General features: G+C 36.9%; 1 protein-coding gene and 1 non-coding gene across 2 annotated transcripts in view; one reads left to right on the top strand and one right to left on the bottom strand.

Moving 5' to 3' along the window:
* LIN28B (lin-28 homolog B) overlaps positions 1 to 23,514 on the top strand; it is a 122,332-nt gene that overhangs the window by 48,297 nt on the left and 50,521 nt on the right. Inside the window, exon 3 of the mRNA XM_019797275.2 lies at positions 13,091 to 13,275. Coding sequence (XP_019652834.1) covers positions 13,091 to 13,275 — 185 coding nt within the window. The remainder of the gene's footprint in view (positions 1 to 13,090; positions 13,276 to 23,514) is intronic.
* TRNAK-CUU lies at positions 18,349 to 18,421 on the bottom strand. Its single transcript has one exon. It is a non-coding gene; the product is annotated as a tRNA-Lys (tRNA).

Genomic DNA, 23,514 nt, shown 5'->3' on the forward strand with positions numbered 1-23,514 from the left:
GCTTAACCGCTGTGCCACCCAGGCGCCCCCATTAATCTATCTTTTCGATGCATTTCAAAAGAAGTTACAGACATCAATATACTCCCCCTAAATCTTTCATCATGCGTATCATTAACTAGAATTCAATATCTTTTGAGGTAAAATTGATATATGATGAAATGCACAAATTTTGAGTGTACCTTTCAATAACTTTGACAAATGTCTATACTTTTGTAACCTGAACCATTCTTAAGACCTTGAATATTATCACTCCAGAAAAATCCTGCGTGTCCCTCCTCAGTCAGTCCACACACCCACCCACAGGCAACAACTATTCTAAATGTTTTTCCTACATAGGTTAGATTTGTGTGTTCTAGAAATTTAAACAAATGGAATACGCAGTCTGTACTCCTTGTATTAAGCTGCTTTCATCTCAGTATTGTTGGAAGACAGTTTTCCCTAGCTCTCTCAGATTGCTGCATGTCTTGTGACTGAGGCAATGGCTCTCCTTTGTTCCGGGCTACCTTTTCAAGGATGTTTATACAGCAAACTGCCTTGGAACATAGAGATAGTGTTTCCTTCCAGAGTAAAGGGCAAGCATGCTTAGTGTCCATTATGAAAAATTCAGCTTCCCTAAGCTCAGTGTTCCTCAATGTAATGCAACACACCATGTGTACGTTTCATTTGACCTTCTTCCTATCACCCTGTGGGAATAAGGACTTGGTAGAACCAGCACAAAAGTGCTGATTACTTGTTACTGTTATTGCTCTAATAAACTGTCCTTTGTCTCTGACGCTGTAGTACTGTGCTTTCTACCAGCATCTGTGAAATTCTAGCAGACTAAGTTTTCACCTTGCATTTGAGGTAAAAATCAAAGACCCTTTACAGTTTTTGAGAAGTACTGTGATATGTATACTAGTAATTCATTCCTTTTTTTACTCAGTAGTATTCTATTGTATGTACACAGCACAATTTATTTCTGTTTTATTCCTGAAGTCTAACCTGTTTTTATTTGTTAGCTACTATGGATGAACCTGTTATAAATGTTTACCTACAAGTCTTTGAGTGGATGTGTGTTTTCATTTCTCTTGGATAAATAACTAAGAGTGAAATACTGGGTCATAGGACAGGTATATATTTAATTCTGTTAGAAATTGTAGAAATTGAACTTAATCCAAAGAAGATCTGCCATTTTACCTTGCTAGCAGCAACGTGTGAGAGTTCTAGTTGTTCTGTAAAATACTGACTCCAATTCAAATTTGTGAATTTTATTCTCACATCACCAAGCAAATTCTCTGATACCAGCTAAGTGTCCTACAATCTACAATTCAACTCAATTCTGACACTATCAGCCAGGAGTTATTATCAAGTCGTACAGGTTAAGGGATCTTAGTACCAGACTGCCTCGCCTACTTTAGACAGCAGTCCCAAGTCCAGTTTGTCACCTGTGCTTCTGAGCTGATGGCTATAGATCAAGGTTCCAATGACCTCCTCCTTGGGTTTAATTTGCTAGAGCTGCTCATAGAACAGAGAGAAACATTTTATTTACTAGATCACTGTTTTATTATAAAAGGACATAAGCTAGGAATAGGCAGATGAAAGGGATGCAAAGGGCAAGGTATGTGGGGAGGGCATGGAGCGTCCATTCCCTCTCTAGACACATGACTCTCCCAGCACCTCCACATGTTCACCAACCCAGAAGCTCTCCAAACCAGAGTTTTAAGGTTTTTATGGAGGTTTCATTACAAAACCTACTACGCTGACCTACAATACCTACACTGACTATTGGCAGTTAAACTCAATCTCTAGCTCCCTCTCCACTCCCCGGAGCTGGGGGTGGGGTGTGGGTTGGGGCCCATTATCAACATCCCGTGCTAGAATGGTACATTTGTTACAATTGATGAACCTACATTGATACATCATAATTACCCTAAAGTCCTTAGTTTATATTATGGTTCCCTCTTGATGTTCTATGGGTTTGGTCAAATATATAACGACATCTATCCATTGTTATGGTATCATACAGACCGTTTTCATTGCCCTAAAAATCCTCCATGCTCTACCTATTTATCCCTCCTCATCTTCTGCTCTCCTCAATTCCTAGAAATCACTAATTTCCTTACTGTCTCCATAGTTTTACCTTTTACACAAAATCATGTAATTGGAATCATGTAGTATGTAGCCTTTTCAGATTGTCTTCTTTCACTTAGTAATATGCATTTAAGGTTCCTCCAGATCTTTTCAAGGCTTGATAACTCATTTCTTTTTCAGTGATTAGTAATATTCCATTGTTTGGATGTACCACAGTTTAGATATTCATGCATGTACTGAAGGACATCTTGGTTGTTTCCAGGTTTTGGCAGTTATGAATAAAGCTGCTATTAATATCCATATCCAAGTTTTTGTGTGGACACAAGTTTTCAGGTCCTTTGAGTAAATACCAAAGAGCACAGTTGCTGGATCCCATGGTGAGAGTATGTTTGATTTGTTTAGATATTTAAAACTGCCACTTCCAGAGTGACTGTCCCTTTCCGGATTCCTATTAGCAATGAATGAGAGGTCCCGTTGCTACCAGGAACCGTACCATATCCTCACCAGTATTTGGCGGTGTCAGTGTTTCAGATTTTGGCCATTCTACTAGGTGTTTTAATTTGCATTTCCCTGATACCATGTAATGTGGAACATCTTTTCTAATGCATAATTGCCATCCATATATCTTATTTGGTGAGGTGTACATTAGGTCTGTGGCCCATTTTTAAATTGGGTTATTGGTCTTTTTTTATTATTGAGTTTTAAGAATTCTTTGTATATTTTGAAAAACAATTCCTTATCAGATGTGTGTTTTGCAGAGCAAAAGTTTTTAATTTTAATGAAGTCTAGCTTATCAATTATTTCTTTTCTGTTTATTGCCTTTGGGATTGTATCTGAAAGGTCATCACCATACCCAGGGTCATTGGGTTTTATCTGGTGGTATTTTCTAGAAGTTTTATAGTTTGTGTTTTAAATTTAAGTCTGGGATTCATGCCGAGTTAATTTTTGTGAAAGGCATAAGAACTGCTTGGAATCTTTTTTTTTTTCTTTTTGGCCTGCAGTTGTCAGTTAATCCAGCACCATTTGTTGAGATGTATTTTTTATAAGTAAGATCTAACTGAAATGTATAGTCCTTTCAGTTCCATGAAACATGAGTATCATTGAAACTTAGATTTGATAGGGATTTTTAAAAATTTTTTTATGTAGCCATCATGTATCAAGTATCTCTTATTTTCAAAGAGAGGCAGTAAAATAAGATGTCCTACAATAAGAGTTAATTTCCTACAATTTTTTGTATCAGCTAAGAAGTTTTACAGAATGATTTTTAAGAAGAATTAAAACAAGGAATAAAAGATGAAAATGAATTGAGGAAGCCTATAGCTTCAGTGTTCTAAATCTTAATATTGTGATTATGGTATCAATGGAACAATAAAATACTCTGGAGAATGCTACACTAAGCATCACGCTATTTTTAAGGGCTTTTTTTTTGCATTCATCAGATTTGATCTTGGGTCTCTCAGTGTCCTCACCTGAAAGAGAGAAGGTTACAGTTACTTTCTCCTCCCCCTTCCTCTTTCCTTTGCTCCCCACCACCCTAATTCTCCTCACCTGCCTCTAAATATATTTTGAGTACCTGCTGTGTTTCTGGAATGGTTTTAGGCATGAGGATTGAAATGAGAAATTATATTTCCTTTCAGGAAGTTTGTAGCCTTATAAGGAAACAGACACATAATAATGCAATATAATAAGTGTTATGGTGATATATACCAGGTATAATTGGAGCACTGGAAAAGTGGTACCTGTATTTGCTCAAGAATGTCATGAAGATGAGATAATGTTTAAAACAAAATTCACTAATATGCAGACGTTTGTCAGGTGGGTGTCGGAGGTGGGATTAAGTTGGATCCAATGGGACAACAGGTGAAAGCATTCAGCACAGTGCCTGTTTGTGAATAAGTTCTCAAACCTGTTTGTTTTCTCCTGCCTCTCCAATACTTGTGTCAGCAGGTGGAGGCGCAGATTGGATACTTATAACAATAGTAGAAGCTATTTATTGAAATGCTATTCAGTATGGCAAACACTGCTTTAGGCATTTTACACTAATTATTTGGAATCTAACAAGAACTGTAGTAGATAGTTTTTATTCCTAGAAGATATTATTATCATAGGTTGATTAGGAAACTGGGGCACAAGGTTTTTTTTTTTTTTTTAATATGTTTGAGGTTATAAATAGAGGATTAGGATTCAAACCCAGTATTCAAATCCAGCTTTAATCCCTGTATGCTTTCCATGATGCCTTTTTAAATGTCATCCCAGTGGTGTTTCCGGTTTTAGTGCTGCCCTTCTCGGTTTTGAAGGACAGGCCAGATGGAGGGACTTTCCGAAGGCTTCCTTTCATATTCAAGAAAAGTAGAAAAATCCCATTTTTTACTCTGGTTATGTGAAATTTAGTGATTTGACTAGGGTTCAACTAGATTTGATCTATTTAGGTAAAGGTCAGTAAACATCAACTTCTAGAGTGCCAGCATATGTCTGTCTTTTTTTTTTTTTTTAATTCTCTTATTTGAGTATACTTGACACTGCTACCATATTTCTTTTATTTTTTTTTCCATAAGGAATTTGAGTTAAGTAAGAACTAAAATCTTGCTACTCTTCAATAAATTCAGAAATAATAATACATAAAAGGACATTTCAATATTGGCTAAAATATATTCCATTTACATCTACAAAGACAGTGAAGTCACAGATTTTTTTCAGAAGGGTTATAACGAAGGATAGAGATCTGTGTCTATAACAAAAAGAAGAAGTGGAGACTCACCCAGTGGTAAGCAATTTGTCCATGGTTGCACCACACTTCAGTTGTGAAACCAAGGGTAGATCCTGTTTAGTCTAGTGATCTTTCTGTTGTGTTCTTGTGGGTGTGGCCTTAATTATCCTGGAGTATCTTGGCGTATAGATCAAAAGCATATAATCTTTAGGAGTCCCAGAATTACTCGTGCATGTTGTGTAATACCTCTACAACTGTACATTGTGTAATAATCAATTGCCCTTCACTAATGGTATATTTTTCCACAAATAAATTTAGAGAAAAACGGTCTTTGCCTCATAAAAATATTGAAAAGAAACAATATATTTGAATTTTCATGGAGTTTTTCAGCTCCTTAACCTACTAATATTAACTGTTATTCAGGAATCTTTTTTTTTCTTTTTTAACATACCTCTATCACCCAGCTTTATTGGACTGGAATTCTTCTATAATTTACTTTTTTAAAGATTTAGTTATTTTATTTTAGAGAGAGACAGAACATGTGAGCATGGCGAGACGGGCAGAAGGAGGGATAGAGAGGGAGAGACTCTCAAGCAGACTTCCTCCTGAGCAGGAGCCAGATGCCGGGTTTGATCCCAGGACCCTGAGATCATGACCCAACCCAAAAGCAGGAGTCCAACACTTAACCAACTAAGCCACCCAGGCACCCCTACAATTTAATTTTTAATTATATTCTCCTTATGCTGTCTTAAAAATGGAGTGAATCATTTAAAGTTGTTGTTGTTGTAGTTAGAGAAAGTCAACTATCAAGATATTGATTGACATGTTCAAGGAATGGTAGTAAAAAAAAAAAAGAAAGAAAAACGTCAGTTTTTTATTTTTAGAGTTGTCTCCCAAGTAGCTGAGTTAGATGATCCTTTCTTGGTGAAGCTCTTGGACCAGTCTTGTAAAGATGTTTGTATTACTGTTACATCACTATCCACTTTAACAGTGAATTGTTACATGGGGCGAGTATGTAATTTAGAGCAGGTGATATGTATGATTCCTGAAGTGTTTTTGCAAAATCAATTCCTTCTTTCATCTTTCAGGTTAGTTGTAAGAAACTGTTGCTAAGACTGTGATAGTTACCTTGTAGCAGGCACCCCCACGTAGATTGCTCATATCCCCCACACATCCACAGTATTGCCAAAGAAGTTAAATTTTTTAAAACGCACACTCGATCTTCTTACTTCAAAAAGCCAGGGGGAAAAAATCAAGTAGATTTTTATTTTAGAATAAAATGCTTGGGATGGCAATTAAAATTTTCCACTATCTGCTTTAACTGGCATTTTCCAGCCTCATTCTTGGTCACCCCCTTAATGATACCCTTAAACTAAGCTTCTGGTTATCACAGACATATATTAACTATACTGCAGCACAAGGATGTGGTTGAACTGTTAGCTCAGTTTGGATTACTGTCTTGAATCCCCATTAAAATCTCTCTCTTCATGCACTCAAAAATGTACATCTCACGTACAGGTTTCAGTAATGCATCCACCCAATATAAGCCTCTCCTTGGTATTTCCCTCAGCTCTGGGCAATTTTCTTATATTTCATTTTTCTTCCTTCGTCTTCTTTGTTATCTCTCCGTTTTAGATTAACCCTCTCTACTTCTAAATATTCTCTCACATATTTCATTTTGGGGGGTCCATTTATTTTATGTCCTGAGTGATTTTCTAACCTTTTACTTCCAACCCACTTGATTTCAGCTATCATTTTTGACTTTATGAGAGTGCTTTTTTAATTCTCTGGTTATGGTTGTTTTGTTTTATTGATGTTATATTGTTTCAGATATCTCTGGAGATACTAATTAGATGGTGCATGAAATTTCATTTGTTTCCTCATTTATCTTGACTTTTTTTTTTTTTACTGTGCTCTATGTTTTGTGATTCTTGGTTGACCCTGCAGATATATGAATGAGGGATAAGAATGAGAGATAGGGGGGCGCCTGGGTGGCTCAGTGGTTAAGCGTCTGCCTTCGGCTCAGGGCGTGATTCTGACGTTCTGGGATTGAGCCCCACATCAGGCCCTTCTGCTGGAAGCCAGCTTCTTCCTTTCCCACTCCCCCTGCTTTTCTCTCTCTCACTGGCTGTCTCTCTCACTGGCTGTCTCTGTGTCAAATAAATAAATAAAATCTTAAAAAAAAAAAAAAGAATGAGAGAGAGGAATGATTGAAAGTTGAGCGGGTAGGGAGACAGCACTTGTAACAACAGACTCTAAATTGCCAGAATAAATAAGGATTTGTGTGTAGGATCCAGTTGGCCAGATATTTCCTTCAGTGTCTTAAGAGAACAGCCTTACAATATTTGCACTGGGATAATGTTTGGCTGTTTTAACGAGTGTAGATGGGAATAGGGATGGGAGGATAAAATGGGCATCTAGTCCATTTACAAACCTTCCATTAATCCCCTTGGTTTCAAGCCCACTTCTCTGTCTTGCTCTTCATTGTACATGTTGAGTCTCAACATAATCTCTCTGGGTTCTATTAGCAATATTGGTTTCTACTTCTGCTGTATCCTCTTTTATTAGTTTTTCTAGAGTGTGGCTTCTTCAGTTTAATTAATCAGCCAGCTCTCTCTCTCTCTCTTTTTTTTTTTAAGTTTGTTGTTTTTAGTAGTCTACACCCAACACGGGGTTCAAATTCACAACCCCAAGATCAAGGGTCACATCCTCTTCCAACTGAGCCAGTCTGGCACTCCAGTCAGCTTCTAACATCCAGAAATTTCTTGAATTCTGCTTTCTGTTGATGGCACCCCTCTTTTTGGGGGGGACAGAGGGAGAGGCTCTTTTTTTTTTTTTTTTTTTAAGGGGGNTTTAAGGTGGAGGCAGAGGGAGAGGGAGAGAAAATCTTAAGCGGGCTCCACAGCCCAAGACAGGGCTTGATCTCACGACCTGTTCATGACCTGAGTCAAAATTAAGAGTCAGACACAACTGACTGAGCCACCCAGGTGCCCCTATGGCACCTCTCTTATTTCTCTTCTTTCTTTGAATCTATTTCTTTTTATTATTTTATTGTTATTTTGATGGCTTTTAAAGAATAACATGAGACATATATTTGATCACCCTGCCATCTTGAACTGGAAGTCAGCTTAAGCTTCCTAGAGAAGAAAATACACTCCTTCTAAGGAGAACCAAACACAAAACTGTAGCAACCCTTCAGGGCGTTCCCAGGCTAGTTGGAAAGAAATAGCATGTGCCAAGAGAGGTAAGTAATCCTATTACTAACTGGAAAGTTGGTAGAAGAACTTGACAAATAAAGTATAGCAGTTGGACTGTACTCATTTTTTTCTGTATTACTGCCATTCTTTGTAAGTCATTTTAAAATGATTGGGAGGAGGAAAGGGAGTATAGTGAGGAAATTGAAAGCCACTATTTTGCTAATTCTGAAATAAATTTGAGCCACAATGAATTTAAAAATTTGGAATAAAGGGAAATGGGAGAAAAGGGAACCTTATTTGATTGGAGGAAGAAGAACATGAATGAAAAGTGTCAGATGAATTAACTTAATATGTGTTAATATGAACACATTCAAAATTGGCTTGTCCATATTGTTAGTGCCTAATATCTTAGTAGACATGTCAGCAGCTTCTTCTAAATGCTTCTTCTTTCTTTTGTTCATTTACTTATTCAATAACTGTGATTCTTTCCTATAGAGAATAAACTTCTGTTTTGTCCAAACAAATGTCAGAGATGACACCAAAGTCTTGCCTTATGAAGGTCTTACGTGTAGGTTAAGGAAAAATCTACATAAATCTGCATTCTTGGTTCACCAGAGGCAGAATTTGATGGATTGTGTGGCATCTCAGTGAGGGTGATTAGAGAATATGGGTAGAAGAAGGAAGAACAAGGAATGGAGTTAAAGAATAACGCTATTACCATGAAACATTATAATCCTATAAGTATTTTACTCCACATGTACCATACACAGTGTCACCTTGAAACTAAAAATATGAGAATTTATTTTATGTAGTAAAAGTAGGAGCTGGAAAATTTGACTTTGCATGAGCAATTCACTTAACTCCTTCAAGTTAAATTAACTTTTTTTTTTCAAATGGTAGTTGGATTAAGTAACCCTTAAGGATCTTACTGTTGCTAAGTCTAGAATTCTTTTAAGTACATACTGAATGATATCTCTTTGCAGGCATTTCGTTATATAAGCCCTTTGGGAAATACTAAGATATATATCAAAATCCCTGGCTCTCAGGAGAAGATAAAGCCAAAGAGCAAATAAGAAGTAAGACATAGATGAGTATCTGCATTACACAGCAGTGTATCGTGAAAACTATATGGAAGAATCAATTAAGTGAAAGAGGAGAGAATTTCCTACTTGTAGCAATTGAGGATGTTTACGTAAAGGATCATTTGAACTGTGTCTGGAATCTTGAGTGAGATTTTGATAGATAGCTCTGACTAGGAGTGTGCATCCCCACCAGCATAAACTAGAGTGCAGAGATGAGAAAACATAAAGTGTACTCAGGGAACTACAAGTCAGCCAGCTTTATTAATGGAGGAATTGTGATTTACAGTAATGGGAAAAGAAGTGGAAAGTATAACTAGAAGTAAGATTATGAATGGTCTCAACGTATAGTTTAGGAGAGAGATTGTAGAATGTTGAGACAGGAGACTAACAGGGTAAGATTTATTCTGAGAGAATGTATGGATATGGAGGATGCTGTGGAGTAGGGCAGAGACTCAATGCTGAAATACCAATGAAGAAACCATGACGGTTATCCAGGTAGGAGAAGGTTAGGGCCTGAAGTAGGGCAGTGGCAATCCAATTAAATGGTTTGGGCAAATGATACCGAGTATGAAGTAAGAATTCACAAGATTCAATGAATGGTTTGGGTATAACTAAGGATTGGAGTCAGTGTGACTGGAAAAATAGAGGCACCTTTAATTAAAAAAATGTTGAGTCAGGGGGAGTAGTTGATTTTTGTGAAGAAATAATAGGGAATTCCCCATCTTTCAACAAATCTTTCCCACCTGTGTAGCAGCAATTTTGATATAGTAAGAAAGATACAATATTCTCTGTAAATCCCTATCTGTTTCTTGCAAAGTCATTATAATTTCTTAGGGATATTATTGTTTCTTGTCAATGATTCTTGTCAATTAGTATTCATCTAAATTGCCTTATGTACTAATTTGGAAAAGGAGTAATATAAGATAGAATTTTAAAAAATATTCTTTAAGAATACCATGAGGAAGAGCCAGAACTTAGTGGTCCATATAAGTAGAATTTAACTTTAGATTTGAAGAAGCAATTCACTTATAAATGATACCTATCAAAAATCATAATAATAGAAAATGAAGTACACCCATATACTAGGAACTGTGAGGAAATAAGTTACAGAATTTTTATTATAGGGGCGTCTGGGTGGCTCAGTTGTTAAGCGTCTGCCTTCGGCTCAGGTCATGTTCCCAGTGTTCTGGGATCCAGCCCCACATCCGGCTCCCTGCTCAGCGGGAAGCCTGCTTCTCCCTCTCCCACTCCCCCCGCTGTGTTCCCTCTCTTCACTGCCTTTCACTCTGTCAAATAAATAAATAAAAATCTTTAAAAAAATTTTTTTTATTATAGCAACAAAACTTATGAATGTGATAGCTCTAATTAAAACTGTTGTCCCTTCATTCTCTTAATTGCTATAGTTGACTTGTGTATGCTCTACTTCATCTGATGTGATAATCTTCACTTTCTTGAATAGGGAGTGAGAAAGGAAATGAAAGCAAAATAACTGTTTATAATTAGTGAAGAGAAAGCTTAGGAGAAAAAAAAAGATTTGAAAATATTAAATAAAGCTTTAAAAACAATATATTTTTTTAATTTTAAAGAGTATAGGCAGTTGTGATTTTTCCCCCTGGCTTCTGCATAGCATCAGACCGCAAAAAAGGTGCTGCCAAATTGCAGACTTCCACATGAAGGATTTTGAAGCATGAGATGACTGGTTAAAATCCCTGTTTTCGGGCGCCTGGGTGGCACAGTGGTTAAGTGTGCCTTTGGCTCAGGGCATGATCCCAGTGTTACTGGGGATCGAGCCCCACATCAGGCTCCTCCGCTGTGAGCCTGCTTCTTCCTCTTCCCACTCCCCCTGCTTGTGTTCCCTCTCTTGCTGGCTGTCTCTATCTCTGTCGAATAAATAAAAAATAAAATCTTTAAAAAAAAACCCATTTTTGTATGTCATATTACTTTCACCATGAATAGTCTCCTTTTGTCTTGAATTTTGAAGTGTTGTTTTTATTTGTTCCATATAATTATTTGGTTGTATGTAGTTATTCAGTGCCTTTAGAGTCATGGACTTGGGAGGAGTAAAGAATTTGTGGTCTGGTATTTCCCTAAATGTGCTTGACAACTGCAGTTGTAAAGAAAGGGCTCTCTGATCTATTTGGTCAGGAAATTGCTAGGTTAAATAAACACAGTCAAACAAGATTTTTATTTAGGTGGCAGAGGGGAGGGGTATAGAATCTCAAAGACTTTAATATGCTAATGTGACTCAACTAAGGAACAAGACAGAGCATTTCACAAACTTATTTGACCACAAAATCTTTTTTTCATGGAGTCTTTCTCAGAATCTTTGTGCCATAGAACACACGTGGGGAAACTCAAATCCCTTAAATTTATGGATAAACAGAAAAGAGATGGAATGGCTCATTTGAAACTGTATAGCTGTTTACTTAAAGAAATGGACTTGACCTAAGGGCTCCCATCATATTTAGTTTTGCTTCCTTTTGCCCCCAAATTCATAAAAGTCTTTGAAAACTAGATGAGGGGCGCCTGGGTGGCACAGCGGTTAAGCGTCTGCCTTCGGCTCAGGGCGTGATCCCGGCGTTATGGGATCGAGCCCCACATCAGGCTCCTCTGCTATGAGCCTGCTTCTTCCTCTCCCGCTCCCTCTCCTTGTGTTCCCTCTCTCGCTGGCTGTCTCTATCTCTGTCAAAAAAAAAAAAAAAAAAAGAAAACTAGATGATATTCCAAATTAGACCCATAAAAAACACAAAGGTGTTTTAAGAAATAAAACTAATGTTTTAATTATTTTTAGTATTATTTTAGTATTTTGAATTGGCACATTGGTTTTGATGAAGAGTTAGATCAAAAGAGCCAATTAATATTTGTAACCAAGGTGACACTTTTGCAATCAGGAAATTTTTTCCCCCACAAAAATCAACCATCTCAAATTACAAAACCTGTTTCCTTTCAAATTATAATAATGTGTATATCAACAAGCTTCCCCACTTTCCAAAAAAAAAAGACTGAAAAAAATGTTTGTGATTTGCTGTCTGTTGTGTCAAACCTCCTCCCTATATAAATAAACATGTATCTTTTAAAAACTTATTTACATACATGGCATTGTGATAGACATGCTACTCTTTGCCTTATATGTTTTTACTCAATATTACATGGTTTTTTTTCACATTAATATGGGTAGATCTTTTTAAAATTATTTGTTTTCTTATTGAAGTATAGTTGACCCACAATGGTACATTAGCTTCAGATGTACAGCGTAGTGATTGGACAAGTATATACATTATGCTGTGTTCAGCACAAGTGTAGCTACCATCGATACCATACAGTGCTATTACACTATCATTGACTATATTCCCTATGACTTTTCATCCTTGTGATTTATTCTTTCCAAAACTGGAATTGTGTCCTTCCCACTGCCTTTCATCCATTTTGCCCCAACCATCAGTTCTCTGTATTTATGGATCTATTTCTGCTTTGTTTTATTTTTTAGATTCCACATATAAATGAAGTCATGCAGTTTCGTCTTTCCTTGTTTGACTCATTTCACTTAGGTTAATACCCTCTAGGTCCCTCCATGTCACAAAGGGCAAGATGTGTAGATCTTTTAATGGCTCAATAATACTACATTATTATAGCTCTACTGTAATTTGTGTGATCGGTTTCCCTTTGATGGACATTAGGGTAGTTCTAATTTTTTAAACAGACAGTGCTGTAGTGAATTTTGATATAAATCTTCTGCTTTTGTTTTTGAATCTTTGTGTGTGAGTATGTCTTGAAGTGGAATTGCTGGGTCAAATAATATGCACATTAAAATTTTTGTAAGTATTGCCAAATTGCTTTTAAAAATGGTATTAGTTTATCTCCCATTTCAGCACTGCAACAGGAAATTTGAAGATGGCATAAGTTTTACTGAACTTAGAGAAAAGACTTTATAATGCATAGTATCTTGCTATGTTAATTTTAAAATCATAGAGAAAACTTATAAAGTATTGATAATAATGATCTCTCTTTCTCTCTCCCTCCCCTGTTCTGTACAGAGCAAATTATTCATGGAAGGATTTAGAAGCCTAAAAGAAGGAGAACCAGTGGAATTCACATTTAAAAAATCTTCCAAAGGCCTTGAATCAATACGGGTAACTGGACCTGGTGGGAGCCCCTGTTTAGGAAGCGAAAGAAGACCCAAAGGGAAGACACTACAAAAAAGAAAACCAAAGGGAGATAGGTAATTATTTTACTTTGTCATTTTACTTTGTTAGTTTATGAGTTTATTGTATTTGGAAAAAAATTCTGAAAATTTATTTCATTTATTATGTTAATAATATATAATATAATTATAATGATAAAATAATATAATATAGACTTAATATAGTCTAGCCAAAGTAAATAAAATGCCACCATTGTGTAATCGAATAAACTTTATCAGGAATATAGGCTATCAGGACACCTGGGTGGCTCAGTCAATTAAGCAGCTGCCTTCTGCTCAGGTCCTGATCCCGGGGTCCTGGGATCCAGTCCCACATCAGGCTCCTTTTCCAGTGGGGAGCCTGCTTCTCCCACTGCCAGCACTCCCCCTGCTTGTGCTCTCTCTCTCTCTGACAAACAAAATCTAAAAAAAAAAAAAAAAAAGGAATATAGGCTATCTTGCAATTTGAACTCTGCACTATTTCCACCAGATTGTTCTGAGATCACAAATGAGGAGTCAGGGTTCCCAACAGACAGTACTATCCCTCTGTACATCTTAACATCTCACCTGTTTTTTTCAAATGAAAATACCTTTATTGTTTTGTCTGTTTATAAAAGATAACTTATGTATAAAAAATTCAAACTATAAAAAATTATTAAAAAGCCAGGAAAAAAATCACTTGAAATCCTAACTGAGGTGGGAATCATAATATGTATGCAGTATTTTTGAAACTTGCATTTTTTTTCATTTAACAGTATATCAAGGAATATTTCATATCATTCATTAGCACCTGCATAAATTTCCACTATGTGAATATACCAGAATTTATTTTTTGAATGCACCAGAACTTAAACAAGGCTAAAGTAATTTGTTAAATTTAAGCTATTTTGAATATTTTGACCTTATCAGTAGTATCACAGTGAGAATCCATATATGTATGTTTTTGAAAAATTGTCTGATTATATCCTTGGGATAAATATTGAAAAATCTGGATCAAAAACAAGGCATTTAAAAATTTTTGATATCTATTTCCAAACTGTTTTCCAGAAATGGTTAGGCCCAATATAGAACCCCTTCAAAAATGAGACTGTTCATTCAATGATGTCGTTTTATTTTTAAGATTTTTATTATTTTTTTAAGTAATCTCTGCACCCAACATGAGGTTCAAATTTACAATCTCAAGATCAAGAGTCACACTCTGTACTGACTGAGCCAGCCAGGTTCCCCTTAAATATACATTTTTTAATGTTTTTTCAGTTTTTTCAATTTATTTTATTTATTTTGTTTTTTAAGATTTTATTTATTTATTTGAGAGAGATAAATCACAGGCAGGAGAAGGGGCAGAGGGAGAGGGAGAAGTAGACTCCCTGCTGAGCAGGGAGCCCTACTCGGGGCTTGATCCCAGGACACTGAGATCATGACCAGAGCTGAAGGCAGATGCTTAACTGACTGAGTCACCCAGGTGCTCCTAAATTTTTTTTTAAAGTAGGTTCCATGCCCAATGTGGGGCTTAAACTCAGAACCCTGAGATCAAGAGTCATATGCTCTACCAACTGAGCTAGCCAGGCGACCCTGAATGATGTCATTTTATTTTTTTTAAATATTTTATTTATTTATTTGGCAGAGAGAGTCACACAGCGAGAGAGGGAACACAAGCAGGGGGAGTGGGAGAGGAAGGAGCAGGCTCCCAGCGGAACAGGGAGCCCGATACAGGGCTCGATCCCAGGACCGTNCCAGGACCCCAGGATCACGCCCTGGGCCAAAGGCAGATGCTTAACGACTGCGCCACCCAGGTGCCCCTGAATGATGTCATTTTAAAAATCTTTTCCATGGGGTGCCTGGGTGGCGCGGTCGTTAAGCGTCTGCCTTTGGCTCCGGGTGTGATCCTGGCGTTCTGGGATCGAGCCCCACATCAGCCTCCACTAGGAGCCTGCTTCTTCCTCTCCCACTCCTCCTGCTTGTGTTCCCTCTCTCACTGGCTGTCTCTCTCTGTCAAATAAATAAATAAAATCTCTTTAAAAAATTAAAAAATAAAAAAAATAAAATAAAAATCTTTTCCAAGGTGCTTGGGTGGCTCAGTCGGTTGGGCAGTCTGACTCTTGATTTTGGTTCAGGGTCATGGGATTGAACCCTGCATCAGGCTCTGTGCTCAGAGGGGAGTCTGCTGGAGATTCTCTCTCTCCCTTTCCCCGTCTTTTCCCCCTGCTCGTGCACATGCTTTTTCTCTTTCTCTCTCTCAAATAAATAAATAAATCTTTAAAAAAAAATCTTTTCCAGTGATATAGGTTAAGAGATACAGCTCTTTTTTTCCTTTGCATCCTTTGATTAGATTAGAGGTTGAATATATTTTTATGTCAATTTTCATTTTTTTTCTTCTATGAATTATATGTTTCTTGTCCTTTGCTCATGTTTCTATCAAGGTGTTCATTTGCTATTACTGATTTGTAAGTTTTCTGTTTAAGAAAGAACTCCATTTTCTTCTTTCCCACTGTGAAAAACCCAGTTCTTCCCTATCATTTTTCTTTTGCATATCTCCTTTACTTTGACACAGCACTTGGTTTCTTTTTTTTTTTTTCTTAAAGATTTTATTTATTTATTCAACAGAGATAGAGACAGCCAGCGAGAGAGGGAACACAAGCAGGGGGAGTGGGAGAGGAAGAAGCAGGCTCATAGCGGAGGAGCCTGACGTGGGGCTCGATCCCATAACGCCAGGATCACGCCCTGAGCCGAAGACAGACGCTTAACCGCTGTGCCACCCAGGCGCCCCAGCACTTGGTTTCTGACACCAAATGTGTGGAGATTTTACCTCCACACCAAGCAGTTCTCCGTAACACCAGCTGGATGTCGTACAATTTAACTCAATTCTGAGGCAGTTCCATTAATGCAGAAAAGAGATAATGGTGGTTCAGATTGGGATGGTAGCAGTAGAGATGAGGAACAAAAATCCTGACATTGTGAAGGTAGAGGCAACAGGATTTACTGTTGGGTCAGATGCGGACTGTGAGAGAAAACGAATATTCAGGATGACTCCAAGGTTTATTTGGCCTGAGCAGACAGAATGATGGAGGGACCATTTACCAAGAGGGAGAAGACTAGGGAAGGAGCAGGAAATCAGAAGTATGGTCTCTGATATATATAAGCTGGAGATTTATAGTAGACATCCAAATGGAAAAACAGGCAGATGGATGCATGAGTATGGAGTTCCAGGGCTATAGACGAAATCTTGGCAATAGTAGAAAGATATTTACAGCTTAAGACTGAATGAGATCACTGTCAGAGTGAGTATGCATGGAAAAGAGAAGACAACTAAGCCCTGGGGCACTCCAGCATTTAGGGATCAGGAAGAGTAGGAGGAATGGCAAAGGCCATTGAGTTAAAAGGAGGGAAATAGGAGGAAAATGAAAAGGATTTTGTCTCAGAAGTCAGCGAAAAAAGTATTTCAAGAAGGAAAGGGTCTGCAGGTGATGGTGCTGATGGTGAAATGATTAAGATGAATACCAAGACTTGAGCATTTGGCAATAAGAAGTCACTGGTGAAGTTGACAAGCTAGGATTTAGTGGACGGTTGGGAGTGAAAGTCTAAGTGGGTTGTGTTCAACAGAAGGAGAGGAGAGGAAGTGGAGACAGAAAGTATAGACAATTTTTTGAGTTTTCCTATAAATGAGAGAAGAAAAATAAAGCAGCAGCTGAGGCAAAAAACTGCTCATGTGTCAGTGGAGTGGTCCAGTAGAAAGGGAATATTGAACATACGGGAAAGAGGAGGACAATTGCTGGAGTGATTTCCTTGTTTGGGACAGGAGGTTTGGAGATTTAAAAAGAAAGACTTATTAAGTAGGAAATTAAGGGGCGCCTGGGTGGCTCAGTTGGTTAAATGTCTGACTCTCGGTTTTGGCTCAGATTATGATCTCACGGGTTGTGAGATTGAGCCCCATGTCAGGCTCCATGCTCAATGGGGAGTCTACTAAAAGATTCTCTCCCTCTGCCTTTCCCCCAGCTCGAGTGCACACACTCTTTCCCTCTCTCTCTCTCTCAAATAAATACATAAATCTTTTTTTAAAATTTGAAATAGGAAATTAAAAGAGTGAAGGCATTATGTAGAAAAGGTAGAATTCCAGACTATACTAAAAACCCACTGAAGATTAGGGGACATGAATTTAAAGTAATGTCATTATGACTGTGTTTTTTCTCCAGCCACTGGTGACTTCATGGCTACTGCTGTGAAATAGGCAGAAAGATGGATTTAGTTAGAGTTGGGGCTTTCCTAGTTGAGAATAACAAAGGGAGAGAAGCGAGGGCACTGGCGATGTATGTAAGAAGCTGTTGTAATGATGGTTTGGAGTGAAGACCCTGAAAAAGTGGCAGGCTCATGGCATGTGGGTTACAGACAGAGTCCTAGAATTGCTGCAGTTGGAGTGCTAGGAGGAATGAGAGGGTAGAAGTTGGTGGTGATCAGAGGGTGAATAACTACTTCAACAGCTCGTGTTTGTTGTGTGTCTTATTGTGGTGAAAGCTTTTACACAGTTTGGTATCTAATGATTTCCAACTGCGCAGTTCAGGATGTTTATAATTTTTGTCTCTAGGATTAGCAATTCCAGTTTTCTATGTGGCACCATTTTTGTAAAGTGACAGAGACAAACTGCAATAAAATAATCAAATAAGCACAGAGACTCCTGTGTAGAAACTGAAGCAGTGAGAGAGCAGGATGCGGCAGTGTTAACTGATGTTCACAGCAGTTTCCAAGGCACTGATTTGCTCCCTATGCTTAAAAGACTTCAGAGATCTTTGGTAACTTTCTTGGTTTCTTCTGTGGTTATTAACTATCCCTACTTCTGGAGAAAGCCATATAATGAGAATAAAATTGTGCTTTGATCCAGATTTTGATGTTTATTAGCTTAGTTATGTAAAATAGCCTCAAAAATCTTAAAATATTCCAATTTTTTAGTCACTTCCCATTATTTTTGTTACATGTTTTCCTTAACTATTTTTTTATTTCAAAGAACCAGCTCTTGGATTAATTTATGTTATACTGTTTTTTCTTAATATTTTGTGTGATTTTTCTTACTATTTCCTTCCATTTTACTTTTTAATTTTTAAAAATTTTAAGTAGGCTCTATGCCCAGTGTGGGACTTGAACTCACGACCCTGAGATTAAGAGTCTCATGTTCTACTGACTGAACTAACCAGGAGCTCCATTTACTTTTTTTTTTTTCCTTAATAAACTCTGCCCCCAGTGTGGGACTCAAACTCACCACCCCTAGATCAAGAGTCACATGCTGTGCTGACTGACCTAGCCAGTCGTGCCCCCCCTTTCACTTTTTATTATGAAAATTTTCAGAATACAGAAAAGTTGAAAAAATGGTATGGTCATCACCCATATATACCCACATCTATATTTCAATAATTGTAAACATTGTGGGAATTTTTTAAAGTATACTATAGATGCGTAACAGTGTAATATCATGCTTCATCATTCCTATCAAAATAGTACTTCCTTAAGCATCTAATACCTGATCCATTTAAAAATTTCCCCGGTTGTCCAAAACTTCTCTTTTGTGGCTGCTTTTTTCAAATCAGAATGCAGTGAAGGAACATGTTTTTCAGTTAGTTATATATGTCTTTTTAAAAAAGATTTGATTGGGGGGGGTGGTGGGAGAGGGAGACTTTCAAGCAGACTCCCTGCCGAGCACAGAGCCTGACATGGGGCACTATTCCACGACCCTGAGATCATGACCAGAGCTGATACCAAGAGTCGGTTGCTCAACCAACTGAGCCACCCAGGCACCCCTAGTTTTATATGTCTTGAGTCTCTTGTAATCTAGAACAGCCCTTCCCTACACACAGACATCCTTTTTAAGAAGGAATTCTATGATATTAACTTGATAAAGAGACTAACCCAACTATCTTGTAGAAGGTGCCATAATTGGGATTCATGCTAATGTTTTTAAACTTGTTTCTCCAACACTTATGTTTCCTTTAAATTGGAAGTATCATGCAAAAGTGTGCATCTTGAACCAACAAAATCCTTTCAATCTAACTTTCAGTTTCCAGGCAATGTAAGGGTTAGAGGGACAAGTGGCAAAACACCAGAATGAATCCAGATCATAGCCTGAGTTTGTCTAATAGTTCCTTATGATTAGATTGAGGTGGTTCATCTTTGACAAGAATGTCGTGGAAGTGATGCTGCGTTCTCCTCATTGTACCCTATCAGATGGCAGAAGATTTTGATTTTTCCCACTACTTTTTCTTTTCGTAATTAATTAGCAATTCGTGATGAGATACTTTGAGGCTATGTGAATATCCCATTCTTTATCAGACTTTCCATTTTTCACGTATTTATTGCCTCAATATGGATCATGAGTTTCTGTTTCTTTCAATAAATTATATTATTTCTTTTAATGCTCAGATTTTTCCAATTCTATCACTAGGAGCCCTTTCCAGCTGGTTTCTGTGTCATATATTTATTTATTTATTTATTTATTTATTTAAATTTTTTTTTATATTCAGTTAGCCAGCATATAGTACATCATTAGTTTTGATGTAGTGTTCAACGATTCATTAGTTGCACATAACACCCAGTGCTTATCACAACACGTGCCCTCCTTAATACCCATCACCCAGCTAGCTACCCCATCCCCCCCTTCTGTGTCCTTTTGACATGTCCTCATCATTTTTTGAGTACTTCTTACTTGTTGGCATATGATACTTTCAAACTCATAGCCTATAAAATATTTAAAATAATGATATTAAATAATTGCTTTGGTTTGCTAAAGTGTTGGCTAGAATTCCAGTTAATTTCTATTTCAAAAAGTAAGCATTGGTATATTTCTGGGTATTTCGTTTGCTTAGAGAGTTGTTTTTATTTTATTTTTTAAATTGTGATATAATAAAATTGACTCTTAGTGCACAGTTCTATGAATCTTCACACATCTGTTCATATAGTTACCATCATAATCTGGATTCAGAACACTCTATCACCCCCAAAATTTCGCTCTTTTTTTTTTTTTTAAAGTAGGCTCCATGCCTAGTGTGGAGCCCAGCAAAGGGCTTGAACTCAAGACCTGAACTGAGATCAAGAGTCCGACGCTTAACTGACTGAGCCACCCAGGTGTCCTGACCCTCTGTCTTTTTTTTTCCCCTCTGTTTTTTGTAGTTACTTCTCCTCCACCTAAAACTCTTGACCACCACTGACCTATTCTCTATCACTATAATTTTGTCTTTTCATAAATAGAATAGAAGTGGAATTATACCTTTCCCCCCCCTCAGTTTTTTTAGATATAATAAGGTGTTCAACGTAATTAGTTCATATATGTATATATTGGGAAACGATTACCACAGTAAGTTTAGGTAACAACAATTACTTCACAGTTACAGTTTTTATCTTGTGAAGAGAACTTTGAAGATATACAATTAGCAACTTTCAAATATACTATACAGTATTTTTAACTTTAGTCACCATGCACTACTGTACATTGCAGTCGTAAGACAAGACTGCAAGTTTCTACCTTTTGATCACCTTCACCTGTTTTACCTAGCCCCCAACCCCCACCTCTGGCAACCACGAATCTGTTCTGTTTCTATAAGTTTGGTTTCTTTAGATTCCGATATGAGTTAAGGTGATACAGTATTTATCTTTCTCTGTCTGACTTCTTTCACCCAGGATAATGCTTTCAAAATTCATGCAAACTGTCCCAAATGACAGAATTCCCTTCTTTTTTTATGGCTGATTAATAATCGTGTGTGTGTATGTGTGCGTATCTCACATTTTCATTATCCATTCATTTGTTGCTAGACTGTTTGTTTCTGTGTCTTAACTATTGTAAATAATGCTGCAGAGGACATGGAGCAGGGCAGATATCTCTTTGAGATAATGATTTCATTTCCTTTGAATATATACCCAGAAGTGAAATTGCTGGATTATATGGTAGTTCTATCTTTAATTTTTTGAAAAACCTCCATATTGTTTTCCATTTTGGCTGAACTAATTTACATTCCCACCAACAGTGGGGCAGTTGGGTGCAGAGAACCAGGAGGTAGAGGATGGCAGTATATACTTCCCAAATACTTAAAAAGCTGTTCAAAAGAAACTGTGATAAATACAGGACAGTGTAATACAAGTGAAAATAAGGAGCAACAGTGATAAGAGTCTGCTGTACATGTAGCCTCCTTTCCTTTCTATCAACAGTGCACAAGGGTTCCCTTTTCTCTCCATCCTCACCAACATTTGTTATTTCTTGTCTTTTTGTTAATGGCCAGGTGTGAGATGATGTCTTATTGTGCTTGTGATTTGACTTTCCCTGATGATTAGTGATGTTGAGCACCTTTTCATGTACCTGTTAGCCATTTGTATGTTTTCCTTGGAAAAATATGTTACGTTCCTCTGTCCACTTGTAATCAGATTGCTTGCTTGCTAATGAGTTGTATGAGTTCTTTATATATTTTTAATATTAACCCTTTATCAGATACATGATTTGCAAGTATTTTCACCCATTCTGTAGGTTGCCTTTTCATTTTGTTAATGGTTTCTTTTGTTGTGTAGAAATGTTTTAGTTTGATTTAGTTGATTTATTTTTGCTTTTTTGGTCAAATCCAAAAAATCATTGCCAAGACTGATGTCAGAGAGCTTAAACCTATGTTTTCTTCTAGGAGTTTTGTGGTTTCAGGTCTCATGTTCAAGTCTTGAATCTAATTTGAGTTGGTTTTTGTGCATGGTGTAAGATAGTGGTCCCATTTCATTTTTTGGCATGTGACTGCCCAGTTTTTCCAGCACCATTTATTGAGTAGACTGCCCTTTCCCCATTGTATATTCTTGGCTCATTTGTCATAAATTAATTGGTCATTTTTGTGTGGGTTTATTTCTGATCTTTCTGTTATGTTTCTTGATCTATGAGTCTGTTTTGATGCCAGTACCATACTATTTGATTACTATTCTTTTAAAATACAGTTTGAAATCAGAGAGCGTAATGCCACCATCTCTGTTCTTCTTCGAGGTCGCTTTGGCTTCTCAGTGTTTTTGTGGTTCCATCCAAATTTTAGGTGTGTGTATACTATTTCTGTGAAAACTGCCATTGGAATTTTGATAAAGATTCCATTGAATCTGTAGATCAATTTGGGTGATGTGGATATTTTAACAGTATTAATTCTTCCAGTCCATGAGCACAGAATAGCTTTTCATTTATTTGTGTTTTCCTCAACCTTTTTCATTAATGTCTTGTAGTTTTCAGTGTATAGATCTTTCACCTCCTTGGTTAAATTTATTCCTAGGTATTTTATTCTTTTTGATACAATTGTGTATGAGATTGTTTACTTAGTTTCTCTTTCTGATAGTTCATTGTTAAGTCTATAGGAACCAAATGATTCTGTATGTTGATTTTGTATTCTGCAACTTTACTGAATTTGTTTATCAGTTCTAACAATGTTTTGGTGGGATCTTTTGAGGCTTCTGTATCATGTCATCTGCAACTGGAGACAATTTTACATCTCCTTTCCAATTTGGAAGACTTTTTTTTTTTTCTTATGTAACTGCTTTGGCTAGGGCTTCTAGTACTATGTTGAATAAAAGTAGCAAGAGTGATCATCCTTGTCTTGTTCCTGATCTTGAAAGAAAAACTTTCCGCTTTTTAGCATTGTATAATGTTAAGCTGTGGGGTTGTCATATATGGCCCTTATTATGTTGGGGTGTGTTTCCTCTATACCCATTTTATTACGAATGATGTTGAATTGTGCCCGATGTTTCTTCTGCATCTATTGAGATAATCATATTATTTTTATCCTCCATTTTGCTAATATGATGTATTACATTTATTGATTTGTAGATGTTAAACCATCCTTGTAATTCTGGGATAAATCCTACTTGATAATGATGCATGATCCTTTTAATGTACTGTTGAATTCAGTTTTTTTAATATTTTGTTGAGGATTTTGCATTTATATTCATCAGGGATACTGACCTGTAATTTTCTTTTCTTATGGTATCCTTGTCTAGTTCTGGTATCAGGGTAAGGCTAGCCTGATAAAATGAGTTTGGAAGTGTTCCCTTCTCTTCATTTTTGAAGTGTTTGACATGGATTGGTGTTAAGTCTTCTTTAAATGTTTGGTACAATTTACCAGTGAAGTGAAGCAGTCCTGGACTTTTCCTTGTTCGGAAATTTTTTATTACTCTTTAGTAGTAATTGGTGTACTAAGATTTTTTATTTCTTCATAATTCAGTCTTGGCAGATTGTATGTTTTCTAGGAATTTGTCCATTTCTTCTAGGTTGTGCAATTTGGTGGTGTATAATTC

The sequence above is a fragment of the Ailuropoda melanoleuca genome, chromosome 10 (genome assembly GCF_002007445.2).
Source record: "Ailuropoda melanoleuca isolate Jingjing chromosome 10, ASM200744v2, whole genome shotgun sequence".
Classification (NCBI taxonomy): Eukaryota; Metazoa; Chordata; class Mammalia; order Carnivora; family Ursidae; genus Ailuropoda; species Ailuropoda melanoleuca.